We start from the raw sequence: 20,275 nt of genomic DNA, 5'->3' as shown, positions 1-20,275 counted from the left end.
TAGTAATAACCCAGTGGGGGGGGGGGGCTAGTAATAACCCAGTGGGGGGGGCTAATAATAACCCAGTGGGGGGGCTAGTAATAACCCAGTGGGGGGGGCTAGTAACAACCCAGTGGGGGGGGCTAGTAATAACCCAGTGGGTGGGGGGGCTAGTAATAACCCAGTGTGTGGGGGGGTAGTAATAACCCAGTGGGTGGGGGGCTAGTAATAACCCAGTGGGTGGGGGGCTAGTAATAACCCAGTGGGTGGGGGGGCTAGTAATAACCCAGTGGGGGGGGGCTAGTAATAACCCAGTGGGGGGGGCTAGTAATAACCCAGTGGGGGGGGCTAGTAATAACCCAGTGGGGGGGCTAGTAATAGTGGGGGGGCTAGTAATAACCCAGTGGGGGGGGCTAGTAATAACCCAGTGGGGGGGGCTAGTAATAACCCAGTGTGTGGGGGGGCTAGTAATAACCCAGTGTGTGGGGGGGCTAGTAATAACCCAGTGTGTGGGGGGGCTAGTAATAACCCAGTGGGTGGGGGGGGCTAGTAATAACCCAGTGGGGGGGGCTAGTAATAACCCAGTGGGGGGGGCTAGTAATAGTGGGGGGGCTAGTAATAACCCAGTGGGGGGGGCTAGTAATAACCCTGTGTGTGGGGGGCTAGTAATAACCCAGTGTGTGGGGGGGGCTAGTAATAACCCAGTGTGTGGGGGGCTAGTAATAACCCAGTGTGTGGGGGGGCTAGTAATAACCCAGTGGGTGGGGGGGCTAGTAATAACCCAGTGTGTGGGGGGCTAGTAATAACCCAGTGTGTGGGGGGGCTAGTAATAACCCAGTGTGTGGGGGGGCTAGTAATAACCCAGTGTGTGGGGGGGGCTAGTAATAACCCAGTGGGTGGGGGGGGCTAGTAATAACCCAGTGGGGGGGCTAGTAATAACCCAGTGGGGGGCTAGTAATAACCCAGTGGGGGGGGCTAGTAATAACCCAGTGGGGGGGGCTAGTAATAACCCAGTGGGGGGGGCTAGTAATAACCCAGTGGGGGGGGCTAGTAATAACCCAGTGTGTGGGGGGGCTAGTAATAACCCAGTGTGTGGGGGGGCTAGTAATAACCCAGTGTGTGGGCTAGTAATAACCCAGTGGGGGGGGCTAGTAATAACCCAGTGGGGGGGCTAGTAATAACCCAGTGGGGGGGCTAGTAATAACCCGGGGGGGCTAGTAATAACCCAGTGGGGGGGGGGCCTAGTAATAACCCAGTGAGGTGGGGGGCTAGTAATAAGAGCGACATCATTGATATATAAAGAGAAAAGAGTCGGCCCAAGAATTTAACCCTGTGGTACCCCCATAGAGACTGCCAGAGGTCCGGACAACAGGCCTTCCGATTTGACACACTGAACTCTGTCTGAGAAGTAGTTGGTGAACCAGGCGAGGCAGTCATTTGAGAAACCAAGGCTATTGAGTCTGCCGATAAGAATACGGTGATTGACAGAGTCGAAAGCCTTGGCCAGGTCGATAAAGACGGCTGCACAGTACTGTTTCTTATTGATGGAGGTTACAATATCCTTTAGTACCTTGAGCGTGGCTGAGGTGGACCCATGACCAGCTCGGAAACCGGATTGCACAGCAGAGAAGGTACGGTGGGATTCGAAATGGTCGGTAATCTGTTTATTAACTTGGCTTTTGAAGACTTTAGAAAGGCAGGGCGGATATATGTCTATAACAGTTTGGGTCTAGAGTGTCACCCCCTTTGAAGAGGGGGATGACCGCGGCAGCTTTCCAATCTTTAGGGATCTCGGACGATACGAAAGAGAGGTTGAACAGACCCCAGGGGGGCTAGTAATAATCCCGGGGGGGCTAGTAATAACCGGAAACATAGAAATAGATCATGGCTACATTATCCAATAACGACCAAGGCCTTAAAGGGGTGGAGACTAACCTGATTGGCTCTCTCCAGATCTGTCATCACCATTTCAATCTCATCGGCCCTAAGGAGGAGGAAGAGGAGGAGGAAGAAGAGGAGGAAGTGTTACTAAGGGAACACACAGAACAGTGATCACCACAACATTAACACACCCATCCCTGCACCCACTAACACACCCCGAGGTTCCCAAAGCTTGAAACACATTGGTGTTGCATTTACACAAGTCATGTGCGTGCAGCAGTCCCTGTTAAAACCCTCTCAATTTCACCTTCATCCTTTGATTGTGAACGCAATAACCTCTGCAGTGTGTGTGTGTGTGTGTGTGTGTGTGTGTGTGTGTGTGTCTAAACCCAGCCCACACTAAAACAGAGGGATTACACTAGTTGATCTAGGATTCTTACCACTCAATAATCTGATAGATGTGGTAGCAAATGTCAGGAATGGGAAGCTAACCCGGGTCGCTGGCTTAACTGGCAAACATCCCTACGCATCACGCCAATAGGGTTGACGCACTTGGTGGGGACTCTAACATGGCTCATAGAGCGGTTCACTACAATATGATTCAGTTCCCAGAGCATAGTGTACCCCACTACACATCTGGTAGTAGTGAATCACTACAATATGATTCAATATGATTCAGTTCCCACAGCATAGTGTACCCCACTACACATCTGGTAGTAGTGAATCACTACAATATGATTCAGTTCCCACAGCATAGTGTACCCCACTACACATCTGGTAGTAGTGAATCACTACAATATGATTCAGTTCCCACAGCATAGTGTACCCCACTACACATCTGGTAGTAGTGAATCACTACAATATGATTCAATATAATTCCGTTCCCACAGCATAGTGTACCCTACTACACATCTGGTAGTAGTGAATCACTACAATATGATTCAATATGATTCAGTTCCCACAGCATAGTGTACCCCACTACACATCTGGTAGTAGTGAATCACTACAATATGATTCAATATGATTCAGTTCCCACAGCATAGTGTACTCCACTACACATCTGGTAGTAGTGAATCACTACAATATGATTCAATATGATTCAGTTCCCACAGCATAGTGTACCCCACTACACATCTGGTAGGGACGTCATCTCTCTCCTGCTAGGTCAGAGTTCAACAAGGATGCACAGCAATAGTCCAAAGAGGATTCCTATTTCCTAACCTTTGGTGTAAGAGTGGGTGCCTGACAGTCACAGCAGAGCCACCAAATGACATGGCATATAAAATCCTTAATTACATTAACACCCTAACATTTAATTACAGGTGATTATGCATTACGTGCCTAATTACCTTAATTTAGGCTATCTGTAATTCCTTGTTTAATTACCTTAAGTTCCAAAGGCTGGGCCTAATATAGTGTATAAGAGGTCATACAAGACGTTTTGTAGTGATTCATATGTTGATGATGTAAAGAATATTTGTTGGTCTGTGGTGTGTAATGAGGAGCGAACAGACGCTGCACTTGGCACATTTATGAAATTGCTTATTCCAGTACTTATAAGCACCCATTAAGAAAATGACTAAAAACAGTTAAATCCCTGTGGATTGATGAGGAATTTAAATTGTATGTTTGAGAGAGATGAGGCAAAAGGAATGGCAAATAAGTCTGGCTGCACAACCGATTGGCAAACATATTGCACATTGAGAAATCATGTGACTAAACTTAACAAAATGAAGGAGAAACTACACTATGAAACAAAGATAAATGACAAAGATTGATAGTAAAAAGCTTCGGAGCAACTAAAATGCTCCCGAGTGGTGCAGCGGTCTGAGACACTGTATCTCAATGCAAGACGCGTCACTACAGTCCCTGGTTCGAATCCAGGCTGTATCACATCCGGCCGTGATTGGGAGTCCTATAGGGTGGCGCACAATTGGCCCAGTGTCGTCCGGGTTTGGCCGTCATTGTAAATAAGAATTTGTTCTTAACTGACTTGCCTAGTTAAATAAAAGGTAAAAAAAAAAAATATATATATATATAATATATATATATATATATATATATATATATAAAAAAAGAAAAAAGTGACCATTTTGGGCAAAAGGCAGACTCCGCTCCATCATTCATTGGATCAGATGGCTCATACGTCACAAAACCCACTGATATTACCACTTCAATGATTTGTTCGTTAGCAAGATCAGCAAACGTAGGCATGACATGCCAGCAACAAAACGCTGACACTACACATACACGTATATCTGACCAAATTATGAAAGGCAAGCATTGTCATTTTCAATTCCGTAAAGTGAGTGTGGAAGAGGTGAAAACATTATTGTTGTCTGTCAACATTGACAAGCCACCTGCGTCTGACAACTTGGATGGAAAATTACTGAGGATGATAGCGGACAATATTGCCATTCCTATCCAGACATCAGGGAGGGAGCGATGGAGAGAGCTGAGGAGGTGGTGGTAACCAGGGAGCGATGGAGAGAGCTGAGGAGGTGGTGGTAACCAGGGAGCGATGGAGAGAGCTGAGGAGGTGGTGGTAACCAGGGAGCGATGGAGAGAGCTGAGGAGGTGGTGGTAACCAGGGAGCGATGGAGAGAGCTGAGGAGGTGGTGGTAACCAGGGAGCGATGGAGAGAGCTGAGGAGGTGGTGGTAACCAGGGAGCGATGGAGAGAGCTGAGGAGGTGGTGGTAACCAGGGAGCGATGGAGAGAGCTGAGGAGGTGGTGGTAACCAGGGAGCGATAGAGAGAGCTGAGGAGGTGGTGGTAACCAGGGAGCGATGGAGAGAGCTGAGGAGGTGGTGGTAACCAGGGAGCGATGGAGAGAGCTGAGGAGGTGGTGGTAACCAGGGAGCGATAGAGAGAGCTGAGGAGGTGGTGGTAACCAGGGAGCGATGGAGAGAGCAGAGGAGGAGAAAACAGGGTGCGATGGAGAGAGCTGAGGAGGTGGTGGTAACCAGGGAGCGATAGAGAGAGCAGAGGAGGAGAAAACAGGGAGCGATGGAGAAAGGAATCAATCCGTTTTAGCAACCGATCAATCCAACAACTTTGCTAATGCAGAGACATGGAGAGTTCAGGGCAGATGAAATGGGTTGGGGGAAACTCTTAAGAGCCAAATTCAGACTCATCTATACCCTCAGCAGCTATACTCAGATAGTGTGTGTGTTCTTTGAAAGCCTTCTCCCTGAGCCTCTTACCCTTCACCATCTCCCATAATCCTCCAGCACTCCTCAGACCAAGCATGGAATTAGGAAAATATTCAGTAAAATCCCCATAAAGGTATTTATATTCCTGTCATTGAAGATCAGTCTGACATCCTATCCCCCTACAGTGTATGTACTTGACTAACCCTATACGACAGTAGTGTATTATTATAAATGGAACATAATGGTGATATTGGAGGTACAGAGAGATGTTTTGGTGAGGAGCCAAATCTGTGTGATAATATGTCTTCTTATTCCAGAGCAGTACAGAATCAGGCCGGATTAAATCTGGCACGCAAAGCAAGAGGATTATCCCCCCCCCCCCACTCTCCCTCTCGGCTGGCAGAGAACATGCTGGAGCTCAGGAACACATACAGGTCCCTCTGTAGGAACACATACAGGTCCTCTCTGTAGGAACACATACAGGTCCTCTCTGTAGGAACACATACAGGTCCTCTCTGTAGGAACACATACAGGTCCTCTCTGTAGGAACACATACAGGTCCTCTCTGTAGGAACACATACAGGTCCTCTCTGTAGGAACACATACAGGTCCTCTCTGTAGGAACACATACAGGTCCTCTCTGTAGGAACACATACAGGTCCTCTCTGTAGGAACACATACAGGTCCTCTCTGTAGGAACACATACAGGTCCTCTCTGTAGGAACACATACAGGTCCTCTCTGTAGGAACACATACAGGTCCTCTCTGTAGGAACACATACAGGTCCTCTCTGTAGGAACACATACAGGTCCTCTCTGTAGGAACACATACAGGTCCTCTCTGTAGGAACACATACAGGTCCTCTGTAGCTCCGTTGGTAAAGCACGACCCTTGAAACACCAGGATAGTGGGTTCCATTCCTGGGACCAACCACAGGTAAATAATGGAAGCATGCATGACTAAGTCGCGTCTGCTAAACGGCATGTATTAAATACTGGGTGTACAAAAAAACACCTGCTCTTTCCATGACAGACTGAATCCAGGTGAATCCAGGTGAATCCAGGTGAGATCTATGATCCCTTTTTGATGTCACTTGTTAAATTCACTTCAATCAGTGTAGATGAAGGGGAGGAGACAGGTTAAAGAAGGATTTTTAAGCCTTGAGACCATTGAGACATGGATTGTGTATGTGTGCCATCCAGAGGGTGAATGGACAAGACAAAAAGATGTAAGTGCCTTTGAACGGAGTATGGTAGTTGGTGCCAGGCACACCGGTTTGAGAGTCCTCAGACCAGAGATACAGTGATTGTTTTGTCTCTAAACGGAGTTCTCCCAGGGGCCCCCGAGTGGCGCAGTGGTCTAAGACAGTGCTAGCTGTGCCACTAGAGATTCTGGGTTCGAGTTCAGGCTCTGTCGGCCGCGACCGGGAGACCCACGGGGATTACAGAGGGTTCGGTGGAGCATCCACGGGGGTTACAGTGGGTTCATCCACGGGGGTTACAGCGGGTTCATCCACGGGGGTTACAGCGGGTTCATCCACGGGGATTACAGCGGGTTCATCCACGGGGGTTACAGTGGGTTCATCCACGGGGATTACAGCGGGTTCATCCACGGGGGTTACAGTGGGTTCATCCACGGGGATTACAGTGGGTTCATCCACGGGGATTACAGCGGGTTCATCCACGGGGATTACAGCGGGTTCATCCACGGGGGTTACAGTGGGTTCATCCACGGGGATTACAGCGGGTTCATCCACGGGGGTTACAGTGGGTTCATCCACGGGGGTTACAGTGGGTTCATCCACGGGGGTTACAGCGGGTTCATCCACGGGGGTTACAGCGGGTTCATCCACGGGGGTTACAGCGGGTTCATCCACGGGGGTTACAGCGGGCTCATCCACGGGGGTTACAGCGGGCTCATCCACGGGGGTTACAGCGGGTTCATCCACGGGGGTTACAGAGGGTTCGGTGGAGAGGGAGGAGCCCAGACAGACGACATACTAAAAATACATAACGGATGACTCTTTTCTCCCAGCATTCCACAGGGACTGAGAGCCTATCAGCAAAATACAAAATCAGGGGGGAGACAGAGAGACGGGGTACTCCTGTTTGGCTATTGAACAGTGTCCATTGAGAGCATGCTCGTCACTGAGTAATAGTAAACCAATTACACAAATACAGTAGCACAACAGTCAGTAGCTCCAGACCCTGGGTGACAGGGGGAGGCCCCAGTGCATCAGGCCAGGAGACAGAACCTCTCCCTGGGGTTGGGTAGAGTCTGGTTCCCCTGGTGTCTCAGAACTGGGTGGTCAGCCCTGAAATAGCCCTGAGCAAGAGCCTCAAGAACACACCACATTCTTCTCTGACAGAAACATCTGATGACAGCCCAGACAGACAGACAGACAGACAGACAGACAGACAGACAGACAGACAGACAGACAGACAGACAGACAGACAGACAGACAGACAGACAGACAGACAGACAGACAGACAGACAGACAGACAGACAGACAGACAGACAGACAGACAGACAGACAGACAGACAGACAGAGGCACACACAGACAGACAGAGACACACACAGACAGACAGAGACACACACAGACAGACAGAGACACACACAGACAGACAGAGACACAGCGCGACAGACAGGGACACAGCGCGACAGACAGGGACAGACAGGGACAGACAGGGACAGACAGACAGACAGACAGACAGACAGACAGACAGACAGACAGACAGACAGACAGACAGACAGACAGACAGACAGACAGACAGACAGACAGACACTAGGGAGTAAGGAGCATATAGTAATTCAGATGCCAACAAACATCTTTAAGCGTCTCTTTAACACGGCTCCCCAGTGTCCCTCACTAAGACTAAAGGGCGTACAGACAGAACCCCATCCACTGGTAGAAATAACAATATAATCTCTCAGTATTTACAGTGTATTGCTAAAACCTGGATTTAGACAGGCTGTTATTGAGCAGCAGGAGAAAGTCCAACTCTGGGCGACCCATAATCACTGGATTATATCAGAGGACTATGAGAGAGAGCTGTAGTGACTGGAAATTAACCACAGGAGTAAGGATGAAGAAAATGTTCAGGAAAAACACACACACACACACACACACACACACACACTCGAAGAGGTGAGCTGAAACTCACTTTGCTGTGCAGTCCTCGTCATACTTAGTCTTCAGATCAAAGAGCTCTGCCTGAGTTGTTTTAAGAGCTGAAAAAGAGCCAGGAAACAACAGCTTTAGTCAGGCCAAAAGTGTGTGAATGATACAGGACAGGTACTGAATGGACTGGTAGCTACCTGTCTGTAGGGACTGGGCCTTGTGCTCAGCCTCAACCAGCTTAGAGGACATGGACTCCTGGCTCTCCTGGAGCTTTCTGGAAACGGAGAGATGGAGGGATGGGAGAGAAATTAAAAGAGAAAGAGGGAGACAGAGTCATGAACCATGAGTTATTGAAAGCCATTAGGAATAAGACATTAGGTCAGAGAGTAACATCAGCCCTGACTCCCATAGTGATTAATAATATAATACCAACCATGTCTATAGTAACAACACACTACTTTCTCACCATTTCTCATCCAGATTCTTTCTTTAAAAACCTAAAAAACTACAAACCACTTCTCATTAGCAAGCTGTATTTGGCAGTAATGTGCTCCCTCTCTCCCTCCTCCTCCCTTATCTATCGCTCCTCCTCTTCCTCTTCGTCAGGGTCATATGTTTCAGAGAACCATCCATATACTGCCCTCTAAGACACGCATATTCCTAGTAGATACTGTAACTCTCCTCTCTATATTCCTAATAGATACTGTAACTCTCCTCTCTATATTCCTAGTAGATACTGTAACTCTCCTCTCCTCTCTATATTCCTAGTAGATACTGTAACTCTCCTCTCCTCTCTATATTCCTAGTAGATACTGTAACTCTCCTCTCTATATTCCTAGTAGATACTGTAACTCTCCTCTCTATATTCCTAGTAGATACTGTAACTCTCCTCTCTATATTCCTAGTAGATACTGTAACTCTCCTCTCTATATTCCTAGTAGATACTGTAACTCACCTCTCTATATTTCTAGTAGATACTGTAACTCTCCTCTCTATATTCCTAGTAGATACTGTAGCTCTCCTCTTCTCTCTATATTCCTAGTAGATACTGTAACTCTCCTCTCTATATTCCTAGTAGATACTGTAACTCTCCTCTCCTCTCTATATTCCTAGTAGATACTGTAACTCTCCTCTCCATATTCCTAGTAGATACTGTAACTCTCCTCTCCATATTCCTAGTAGATACTGTAACTCTCCTCTCCTCTCTATATTCCTAGTAGATACTGTAACTCTCCGCTCCTCTCTATATTCCTAGTAGATACTGTAATTCTCCTCTCTATATTCCTAGTAGACACTGTAACTCTCCTCTCTATATTCCTAGTAGACACTAACTCTCCTCTCCTCTCTATATTCCTAGTAGATACTGTAACTCTCCTCTCTATATTCCTAGTAGACACTGTAACTCTCCTCTCTATATTCCTAGTAGATACTGTAACTCTCCTCTCTATATTCCTAGTAGATACTGTAACTCTCCTCTCTATATTCCTAGTAGATACTGTAACTCTCCTCTCTATATTCCTAGTAGATACTGTAACTCTCCTCTCTATATTCCTAGTAGATACTGTAACTCTCCTCTCTATATTCCTAGTAGATACTGTAACTCTCCTCTCTATATTCCTAGTAGATACTGTAACTCTCCTCTCTATATTCCTGGTAGATACTGTAACTCTCCTCTCTATATTCCTAGTAGATACTGTAACTCTCCTCTCTATATTCCTAGTAGATACTATAACTCTCCTCTCTATATTCCTAGTAGATACTGTAACTCTCCTCTCCTCTCTATATTCCTAGTAGATACTGTAACTCTCCTCTCCTCTCTATATTCCTAGTAGATACTGTAACTCTCCTCTCTATATTCCTAGTAGATACTGTAACTCTCCTCTCCTCTCTATATTCCTAGTAGATACTGTAACTCTCCTCTCTACATTCCTAGTAGATACTGTAACTCTCCTCTCTATATTCCTAGTAGATACTGTAACTCTCCTCTCTATATTCCTAGTAGATACTGTAACTCTCCTCTCTATATTCCTAGTAGATACTGTAACTCTCCTCTCTATATTCCTAGTAGATACTGTAACTCTCCTCTCTATATTCCTAGTAGATACTGTAACTCTCCTCTCTATATTCCTAGTAGATACTGTAACTCTCCTCTCCTCTCCATATTCCTAGTAGACACAGTAACTCTCCTCTCTATATTCCTAGTAGACACAGTAACTCTCCTCTCTATATTCCTAGTAGATACTGTAACTCTCCTCTCTACATTCCTAGTAGATACTGTAACTCTCCTCTCTATATTCCTAGTAGATACTGTAACTCTCCTCTCTATATTCCTAGTAGATACTGTAACTCTCCCCTCTATATTCCTAGTAGACACTAACTCTCCTCTCCTCTCTATATTCCTAGTAGATACTGTAACTCTCCTCTCTACATTCCTAGTAGATACTGTAACTCTCCTCTCTATATTCCTAGTAGATACTGTAACTCTCCTCTCTATATTCCTAGTAGATACTGTAACTCTCCTCTCCATATTCCTAGTAGACACAGTAACTCTCCTCTCCATATTCCTAGTAGACACAGTAACTCTCCTCTCTACATTCCTAGTAGATACTGTAACTCTCCTCTCTATATTCCTAATAGATACTGTAACTCTCCTCTCCTCTCTATATTCCTAGTAGATACTGTAACTCTCCCCTCTATATTCCTAGTAGACACTAACTCTCCTCTCCTCTCTATATTCCTAGTAGATACTGTAACTCTCCTCTCTACATTCCTAGTAGATACTGTAACTCTCCTCTCTATATTCCTAGTAGATACTGTAACTCTCCTCTCTATATTCCTAGTAGATACTGTAACTCTCCTCTCCATATTCCTAGTAGACACAGTAACTCTCCTCTCCATATTCCTAGTAGACACAGTAACTCTCCTCTCTACATTCCTAGTAGATACTGTAACTCTCCTCTCTATATTCCTAATAGATACTGTAACTCTCCTCTCCTCTCTATATTCCTAGTAGATACTGTAACTCTCCTCTCCATATTCCTAGTAGATACTGTAACTCTCCTCTCCTCTCTATATTCCTAATAGATACTGTAACTCTCCGCTCCTCTCTATATTCCTAGTAGATACTGTAACTCTCCTCTCTATATTCCTAGTAGATACTGTAACTCTCCGCTCTATATTCCTAGTAGATACTGTAGCTCTCCTCTCCATATTCCTAGTAGATACTGTAACTCTCCTCTCCATATTCCTAGTGGACACAGTAACTCTCCTCTCCATATTCCTAGTAGACACAGTAACTCTCCTCTCTACATTCCTAGTAGATACTGTAACTCTCCTCTCTATATTCCTAGTAGATACTGTAACTCTCCTCTCTATATTCCTAGTAGATACTGTAACTCTCCTCTCCTCTCCATATTCCTAGTAGACACAGTAACTCTCCTCTCTATATTCCTAGTAGATACTGTAACTCTCCTCTCTACATTCCTAGTAGATACTGTAACTCCTCTATATTCCTAGTAGATATTGTAACTCACCTCTCCTCTCTATATTCCTAGTAGATACTGTAACTCACCTCTCCTCTCTATATTCCTAGTAGATACTGTAACTCACCTCTCCTCTCTATATTCCTAGTAGATACTGTAACTCTCCTCTCTATATTCCTAGTAGATACTGTAACTCTCCTCTCTATATTCCTAGTAGATACTGTAACTCTCCTCTCTATATTCCTAGTAGATACTGTAACTCTCCTCTCTATATTCCTAGTAGATACTGTAACTCTCCTCTCCTCTCTATATTCCTAGTAGATACTGTAACTCTCCTCTCTATATTCCTAGTAGATACTGTAACTCTCCTCTCTATATTCCTAGTAGATACTGTAACTCTCCTCTCTATATTCCTAGTAGATACTGTAACTCTCCTCTCTATATTCCTAGTAGATACTGTAACTCTCCTCTCTATATTCCTAGTAGATACTGTAACTCTCCTCTCTATATTCCTAGTAGATACTGTAACTCTCCTCTCTATATGCCTAGTAGATACTGTAACTCACCTCTCTATATTTCTAGTAGATACTGTAACTCTCCTCTCTATATTCCTAGTAGATACTGTAGCTCTCCTCTTCTCTCTATATTCCTAGTAGATACTGTAACTCTCCTCTCCATATTCCTAGTAGATACTGTAACTCTCCTCTCCTCTCTATATTCCTAGTAGATACTGTAACTCTCCTCTCTATATTCCTAGTAGATACTGTAACTCTCCTCTCCATATTCCTAGTAGATACTGTAACTCTCCTCTCCTCTCTATATTCCTAGTAGATACTGTAACTCTCCGCTCCTCTCTATATTCCTAGTAGATACTGTAACTCTCCGCTCCTCTCTATATTCCTAGTAGATACTGTAACTCTCCGCTCCTCTCTATATTCCTAGTAGATACTGTAATTCTCCTCTCTATATTCCTAGTAGATACTGTAACTCTCCTCTCTATATTCCTAGTAGACACTAACTCTCCTCTCCTCTCTATATTCCTAGTAGATACTGTAACTCTCCTCTCTATATTCCTAGTAGACACTGTAACTCTCCTCTCTATATTCCTAGTAGATACTGTAACTCTCCTCTCTATATTCCTAGTAGATACTGTAACTCTCCTCTCTATATTCCTAGTAGATACTGTAACTCTCCTCTCTATATTCCTAGTAGATACTGTAACTCTCCTCTCTATATTCCTAGTAGATACTGTAACTCTCCTCTCTATATTCCTAGTAGATACTGTAACTCTCCTCTCTATATTCCTAGTAGATACTGTAACTCTCCTCTCTATATTCCTAGTAGATACTGTAACTCTCCTCTCCTCTCTATATTCCTAGTAGATACTGTAACTCTCCTCTCCTCTCTATATTCCTAGTAGATACTGTAACTCTCCTCTCTACATTCCTAGTAGATACTGTAACTCTCCTCTCTATATTCCTAGTAGATACTGTAACTCTCCTCTCTATATTCCTAGTAGATACTGTAACTCTCCTCTCTATATTCCTAGTAGATACTGTAACTCTCCTCTCTATATTCCTAGTAGATACTGTAACTCTCCTCTCTATATTCCTAGTAGATACTGTAACTCTCCTCTCTATATTCCTAGTAGATACTGTAACTCTCCTCTCTATATTCCTAGTAGATACTATAACTCTCCTCTCTATATTCCTAGTAGATACTGTAACTCTCCTCTCCTCTCTACATTCCTAGTAGATACTGTAACTCTCCTCTCTACATTCCTAGTAGATACTGTAACTCTCCTCTCTATATTCCTAGTAGATACTGTAACTCTCCTCTCTATATTCCTAGTAGATACTGTAACTCTCCTCTCTATATTCCTAGTAGATACTGTAACTCTCCTCTCTATATTCCTAGTAGATACTGTAACTCTCCTCTCTATATTCCTAGTAGATACTGTAACTCTCCTCTATATTCCTAGTAGATACTGTAACTCTCCTCTCTATATTCCTAGTAGATACTGTAACTCTCCTCTCTATATTCCTAGTAGATACTGTAACTCTCCTCTCTATATTCCTAGTAGATACTGTAACTCTCCTCTCTATATTCCTAGTAGATACTGTAACTCTCCTCTCTATATTCCTAGTAGATACTGTAACTCTCCTCTCTATATTCCTAGTAGATACTGTAACTCTCCTCTCTATATTCCTAGTAGATACTGTAACTCTCCTCTCTATATTCCTAGTAGATACTGTAACTCTCCTCTCTATATTCCTAGTAGATACTGTAACTCTCCTCTCTATATTCCTAGTAGATACTGTAACTCTCCTCTCTATATTCCTAGTAGATACTGTAGCTCTCCTCTCTATATTCCTAGTAGATACTGTAGCTCTCCTCTCTATATTCCTAGTAGATACTGTAACTCTCCTCTCCTATCCATATTCCTAGTAGACACTAACTCTCCTCTCCTCTCCATATTCCTAGTAGACACAGTAACTCTCCTCTCTATATTCCTAGTAGATACTGTAACTCTCCTCTCTATATTCCTAGTAGATACTGTAACTCTCCTCTCTATATTCCTAGTAGATACTGTAACTCTCCTCTCCTCTCCATATTCCTAGTAGACACAGTAACTCTCCTCTCCTCTCCATATTCCTAGTAGACACAGTAACTCTCCTCTCTATATTCCTAGTAGATACTGTAACTCTCCTCTCTACATTCCTAGTAGATACTGTAACTCTCCTCTCTACATTCCTAGTAGATACTGTAACTCTCCTCTCTATATTCCTAGTAGATACTGTAACTCTCCCCTCTATATTCCTAGTAGACACTAACTCTCCTCTCCTCTCTATATTCCTAGTAGATACTGTAACTCTCCTCTCTACATTCCTAGTAGATACTGTAACTCTCCTCTCTATATTCCTAGTAGATACTGTAACTCTCCTCTCTATATTCCTAGTAGATACTGTAACTCTCCTCTCCATATTCCTAGTAGACACAGTAACTCTCCTCTCCATATTCCTAGTAGACACAGTAACTCTCCTCTCTACATTCCTAGTAGATACTGTAACTCTCCTCTCTATATTCCTAGTAGATACTGTAACTCTCCTCTCCTCTCTATATTCCTAGTAGATACTGTAACTCTCCTCTCCATATTCCTAGTAGATACTGTAACTCTCCTCTCCTCTCTATATTCCTAGTAGATACTGTAACTCTCCGCTCCTCTCTATATTCCTAGTAGATACTGTAACTCTCCTCTCTATATTCCTAGTAGATACTGTAACTCTCCGCTCTATATTCCTAGTAGATACTGTAGCTCTCCTCTCCATATTCCTAGTAGATACTGTAACTCTCCTCTCCATATTCCTAGTGGACACAGTAACTCTCCTCTCCATATTCCTAGTAGACACAGTAACTCTCCTCTCTACATTCCTAGTAGATACTGTAACTCTCCTCTCTATATTCCTAGTAGATACTGTAACTCTCCTCTCTATATTCCTAGTAGATACTGTAACTCTCCTCTCTATATTCCTAGTAGACACTAACTCTCCTCTCCTCTCTATATTCCTAGTAGATACTGTAACTCTCCTCTCTATATTCCTAGTAGACACTGTAACTCTCCTCTCTATATTCCTAGTAGATACTGTAACTCTCCTCTCTATATTCCTAGTAGATACTGTAACTCTCCTCTCTATATTCCTAGTAGATACTGTAACTCTCCTCTCTATATTCCTAGTAGATACTGTAACTCTCCTCTCTATATTCCTAGTAGATACTGTAACTCTCCTCTCTATATTCCTAGTAGATACTGTAACTCTCCTCTCTATATTCCTAGTAGATACTGTAACTCTCCTCTCTATATTCCTAGTAGATACTGTAACTCTCCTCTCCTCTCTATATTCCTAGTAGATACTGTAACTCTCCTCTCCTCTCTATATTCCTAGTAGATACTGTAACTCTCCTCTCTACATTCCTAGTAGATACTGTAACTCTCCTCTCTATATTCCTAGTAGATACTGTAACTCTCCTCTCTATATTCCTAGTAGATACTGTAACTCTCCTCTCTATATTCCTAGTAGATACTGTAACTCTCCTCTCTATATTCCTAGTAGATACTGTAACTCTCCTCTCTATATTCCTAGTAGATACTGTAACTCTCCTCTCTATATTCCTAGTAGATACTGTAACTCTCCTCTCTATATTCCTAGTAGATACTGTAACTCTCCTCTCTATATTCCTAGTAGATACTGTAACTCTCCTCTCCTCTCTACATTCCTAGTAGATACTGTAACTCTCCTCTCTACATTCCTAGTAGATACTGTAACTCTCCTCTCTATATTCCTAGTAGATACTGTAACTCTCCTCTCTATATTCCTAGTAGATACTGTAACTCTCCTCTCTATATTCCTAGTAGATACTGTAACTCTCCTCTCTATATTCCTAGTAGATACTGTAACTCTCCTCTCTATATTCCTAGTAGATACTGTAACTCTCCTCTCTATATTCCTAGTAGATACTGTAACTCTCCTCTCTATATTCCTAGTAGATACTGTAACTCTCCTCTCTATATTCCTAGTAGATACTGTAACTCTCCTCTCTATATTCCTAGTAGATACTGTAACTCTCCTCTCTATATTCCTAGTAGATACTGTAACTCTCCTCTCTATATTCCTAGTAGATACTGTAACTCTCCTCTCTATATTCCTAGTAGATACTGTAACTCTCCTCTCTATATTCCTAGTAGATACTGTAACTCTCCTCTCTATATTCCTAGTAGATACTGTAACTCTCCTCTCTATATTCCTAGTAGATACTGTAACTCTCCTCTCTATATTCCTAGTAGATACTGTAACTCTCCTCTCTATATTCCTAGTAGATACTGTAACTCTCCTCTCTATATTCCTAGTAGATACTGTAACTCTCCTCTCTATATTCCTAGTAGATACTGTAGCTCTCCTCTCTATATTCCTAGTAGATACTGTAGCTCTCCTCTCTATATTCCTAGTAGATACTGTAACTCTCCTCTCCTATCCATATTCCTAGTAGACACTAACTCTCCTCTCCTCTCCATATTCCTAGTAGACACAGTAACTCTCCTCTCTATATTCCTAGTAGATACTGTAACTCTCCTCTCTATATTCCTAGTAGATACTGTAACTCTCCTCTCTATATTCCTAGTAGATACTGTAACTCTCCTCTCCTCTCCATATTCCTAGTAGACACAGTAACTCTCCTCTCCTCTCCATATTCCTAGTAGACACAGTAACTCTCCTCTCTATATTCCTAGTAGATACTGTAACTCTCCTCTCTACATTCCTAGTAGATACTGTAACTCTCCTCTCTACATTCCTAGTAGATACTGTAACTCTCCTCTCTATATTCCTAGTAGATACTGTAACTCTCCCCTCTATATTCCTAGTAGACACTAACTCTCCTCTCCTCTCTATATTCCTAGTAGATACTGTAACTCTCCTCTCTACATTCCTAGTAGATACTGTAACTCTCCTCTCTATATTCCTAGTAGATACTGTAACTCTCCTCTCTATATTCCTAGTAGATACTGTAACTCTCCTCTCCATATTCCTAGTAGACACAGTAACTCTCCTCTCCATATTCCTAGTAGACACAGTAACTCTCCTCTCTACATTCCTAGTAGATACTGTAACTCTCCTCTCTATATTCCTAATAGATACTGTAACTCTCCTCTCCTCTCTATATTCCTAGTAGATACTGTAACTCTCCTCTCCATATTCCTAGTAGATACTGTAACTCTCCTCTCCTCTCTATATTCCTAATAGATACTGTAACTCTCCGCTCCTCTCTATATTCCTAGTAGATACTGTAACTCTCCTCTCTATATTCCTAGTAGATACTGTAACTCTCCGCTCTATATTCCTAGTAGATACTGTAGCTCTCCTCTCCATATTCCTAGTAGATACTGTAACTCTCCTCTCCATATTCCTAGTGGACACAGTAACTCTCCTCTCCATATTCCTAGTAGACACAGTAACTCTCCTCTCTACATTCCTAGTAGATACTGTAACTCTCCTCTCTATATTCCTAGTAGATACTGTAACTCTCCTCTCTATATTCCTAGTAGATACTGTAACTCTCCTCTCTTCTCCATATTCCTAGTAGACACAGTAACTCTCCTCTCTATATTCCTAGTAGATACTGTAACTCTCCTCTCTACATTCCTAGTAGATACTGTAACTCCTCTATATTCCTAGTAGATATTGTAACTCACCTCTCCTCTCTATATTCCTAGTAGATATTGTAACTCACCTCTCCTCTCTATATTCCTAGTAGATACTGTAACTCTCCTCTCTATATTCCTAGTAGATACTGTAACTCTCCTCTCTATATTCCTAGTAGATACTGTAACTCTCCTCTCTATATTCCTAGTAGATACTGTAACTCTCCTCTCTATATTCCTAGTAGATACTGTAACTCTCCTCTCCTCTCTATATTCCTAGTAGATACTGTAACTCTCCTCTCTATATTCCTAGTAGATACTGTAACTCTCCTCTCCTCTCTATATTCCTAGTAGATACTGTAACTCTCCTCTCCTCTCTATATTCCTAGTAGATACTGTAACTCTCCTCTCTATATTCCTAGTAGATACTGTAACTCTCCTCTCTATATTCCTAGTAGATACTGTAACTCTCCTCTCTATATTCCTAGTAGATACTGTAACTCTCCTCTCTATATTCCTAGTAGATACTGTAACTCTCCTCTCTATATTCCTAGTAGATACTGTAACTCACCTCTCTATATTCCTAGTAGATACTGTAACTCACCTCTCTATATTCCTAGTAGATACTGTAGCTCTCCTCTTCTCTCTATATTCCTAGTAGATACTGTAACTCTCCTCTCTATATTCCTAGTAGATACTGTAACTCTCCTCTCCTCTCTATATTCCTAGTAGATACTGTAACTCTCCTCTCTATATTCCTAGTAGATACTGTAACTCTCCTCTCTATATTCCTAGTAGATACTGTAACTCTCCTCTCCTCTCTATATTCCTAGTAGATACTGTAACTCTCCGCTCCTCTCTATATTCCTAGTAGATACTGTAACTCTCCGCTCCTCTCTATATTCCTAGTAGATACTGTAACTCTCCGCTCCTCTCTATATTCCTAGTAGACACTAACTCTCCTCTCCTCTCTATATTCCTAGTAGATACTGTAACTCTCCTCTCTATATTCCTAGTAGACACTGTAACTCTCCTCTCTATATTCCTAGTAGATACTGTAACTCTCCTCTCTATATTCCTAGTAGATACTGTAACTCTCCTCTCTATATTCCTAGTAGATACTGTAACTCTCCTCTCTATATTCCTAGTAGATACTGTAACTCTCCTCTCTATATTCCTAGTAGATACTGTAACTCTCCTCTCTATATTCCTAGTAGATACTATAACTCTCCTCTCTATATTCCTAGTAGATACTGTAACTCTCCTCTCCTCTCTATATTCCTAGTAGATACTGTAACTCTCCTCTCTACATTCCTAGTAGATACTGTAACTCTCCTCTCTACATTCCTAGTAGATACTGTAACTCTCCTCTCTACATTCCTAGTAGATACTGTAACTCTCCTCTCTATATTCCTAGTAGATACTGTAACTCTCCTCTCTATATTCCTAGTAGATACTGTAACTCTCCTCTCTATATTCCTAGTAGATACTGTAACTCTCCTCTCTATATTCCTAGTAGATACTGTAACTCTCCTCTCTATATTCCTAGTAGATACTGTAACTCTCCTCTCTATATTCCTAGTAGATACTGTAACTCTCCTCTCTATATTCCTAGTAGATACTGTAACTCTCCTCTCTATATTCCTAGTAGATACTGTAACTCTCCTCTCTATATTCCTAGTAGATACTGTAACTCTCCTCTCTATATTCCTAGTAGATACTGTAACTCTCCTCTCTATATTCCTAGTAGATACTGTAACTCTCCTCTATATTCCTAGTAGATACTGTAACTCACCTCTCTATATTCCTAGTAGATACTGTAACTCTCCTCTCTATATTCCTAGTAGATACTGTAACTCTCCTCTCTATATTCCTAGTAGATACTGTAACTCTCCTCTATATATTCCTAGTAGATACTGTAACTCTCCTCTCTATATTCCTAGTAGATACTGTAACTCTCCTCTCTATATTCCTAGTAGATACTGTAACTCTCCTCTCTATATTCCTAGTAGATACTGTAACTCTCCTCTCTATATTCCTAGTAGATACTGTAACTCTCCTCTCTATATTCCTAGTAGATACTGTAACTCTCCTCTCTATATTCCTAGTAGATACTGTAACTCTCCTCTCTATATTCCTAGTAGATACTGTAACTCTCCTCTCTATATTCCTAGTAGATACTGTAACTCTCCTCTCTATATTCCTAGTAGATACTGTAACTCTCCTCTCTATATTCCTAGTAGATACTGTAACTCTCCTCTCTATATTCCTAGTAGATACTGTAGCTCTCCTCTCTATATTCCTAGTAGATACTGTAGCTCTCCTCTCTATATTCCTAGTAGATACTGTAACTCTCCCCTCTATATTCCTAGTAGACACTAACTCTCCTCTCCTCTCTATATTCCTAGTAGATACTGTAACTCTCCTCTCTACATTCCTAGTAGATACTGTAACTCTCCTCT

The 20,275-nt window shown here is 42.6% G+C and overlaps 1 protein-coding gene across 6 annotated transcripts in view; it reads right to left on the bottom strand.

Moving 5' to 3' along the window:
- Window positions 1-20,275, bottom strand: part of LOC106581515 (protein CASP) — a 178,348-nt gene that overhangs the window by 83,855 nt on the left and 74,218 nt on the right. For all 6 annotated transcript variants that reach the window (XM_045704075.1, XM_045704070.1, XM_045704072.1 and 3 more), the window contains exons 7-9: window positions 8,333-8,409; window positions 8,179-8,245; window positions 1,915-1,963 (exon numbers count right to left, since the gene is read on the bottom strand). In XM_045704075.1, coding sequence (XP_045560031.1) covers window positions 1,915-1,963; window positions 8,179-8,245; window positions 8,333-8,409 — 193 coding nt within the window. The remainder of the gene's footprint in view (window positions 1-1,914; window positions 1,964-8,178; window positions 8,246-8,332; window positions 8,410-20,275) is intronic.

This window comes from Salmo salar, chromosome ssa20 (assembly GCF_905237065.1).
Source record: "Salmo salar chromosome ssa20, Ssal_v3.1, whole genome shotgun sequence".
NCBI classification, from domain to species: Eukaryota; Metazoa; Chordata; class Actinopteri; order Salmoniformes; family Salmonidae; genus Salmo; species Salmo salar.
Note: the sequence above shows the minus strand (reverse complement) of the source record. Positions and strands in the feature narration are given on the sequence as shown.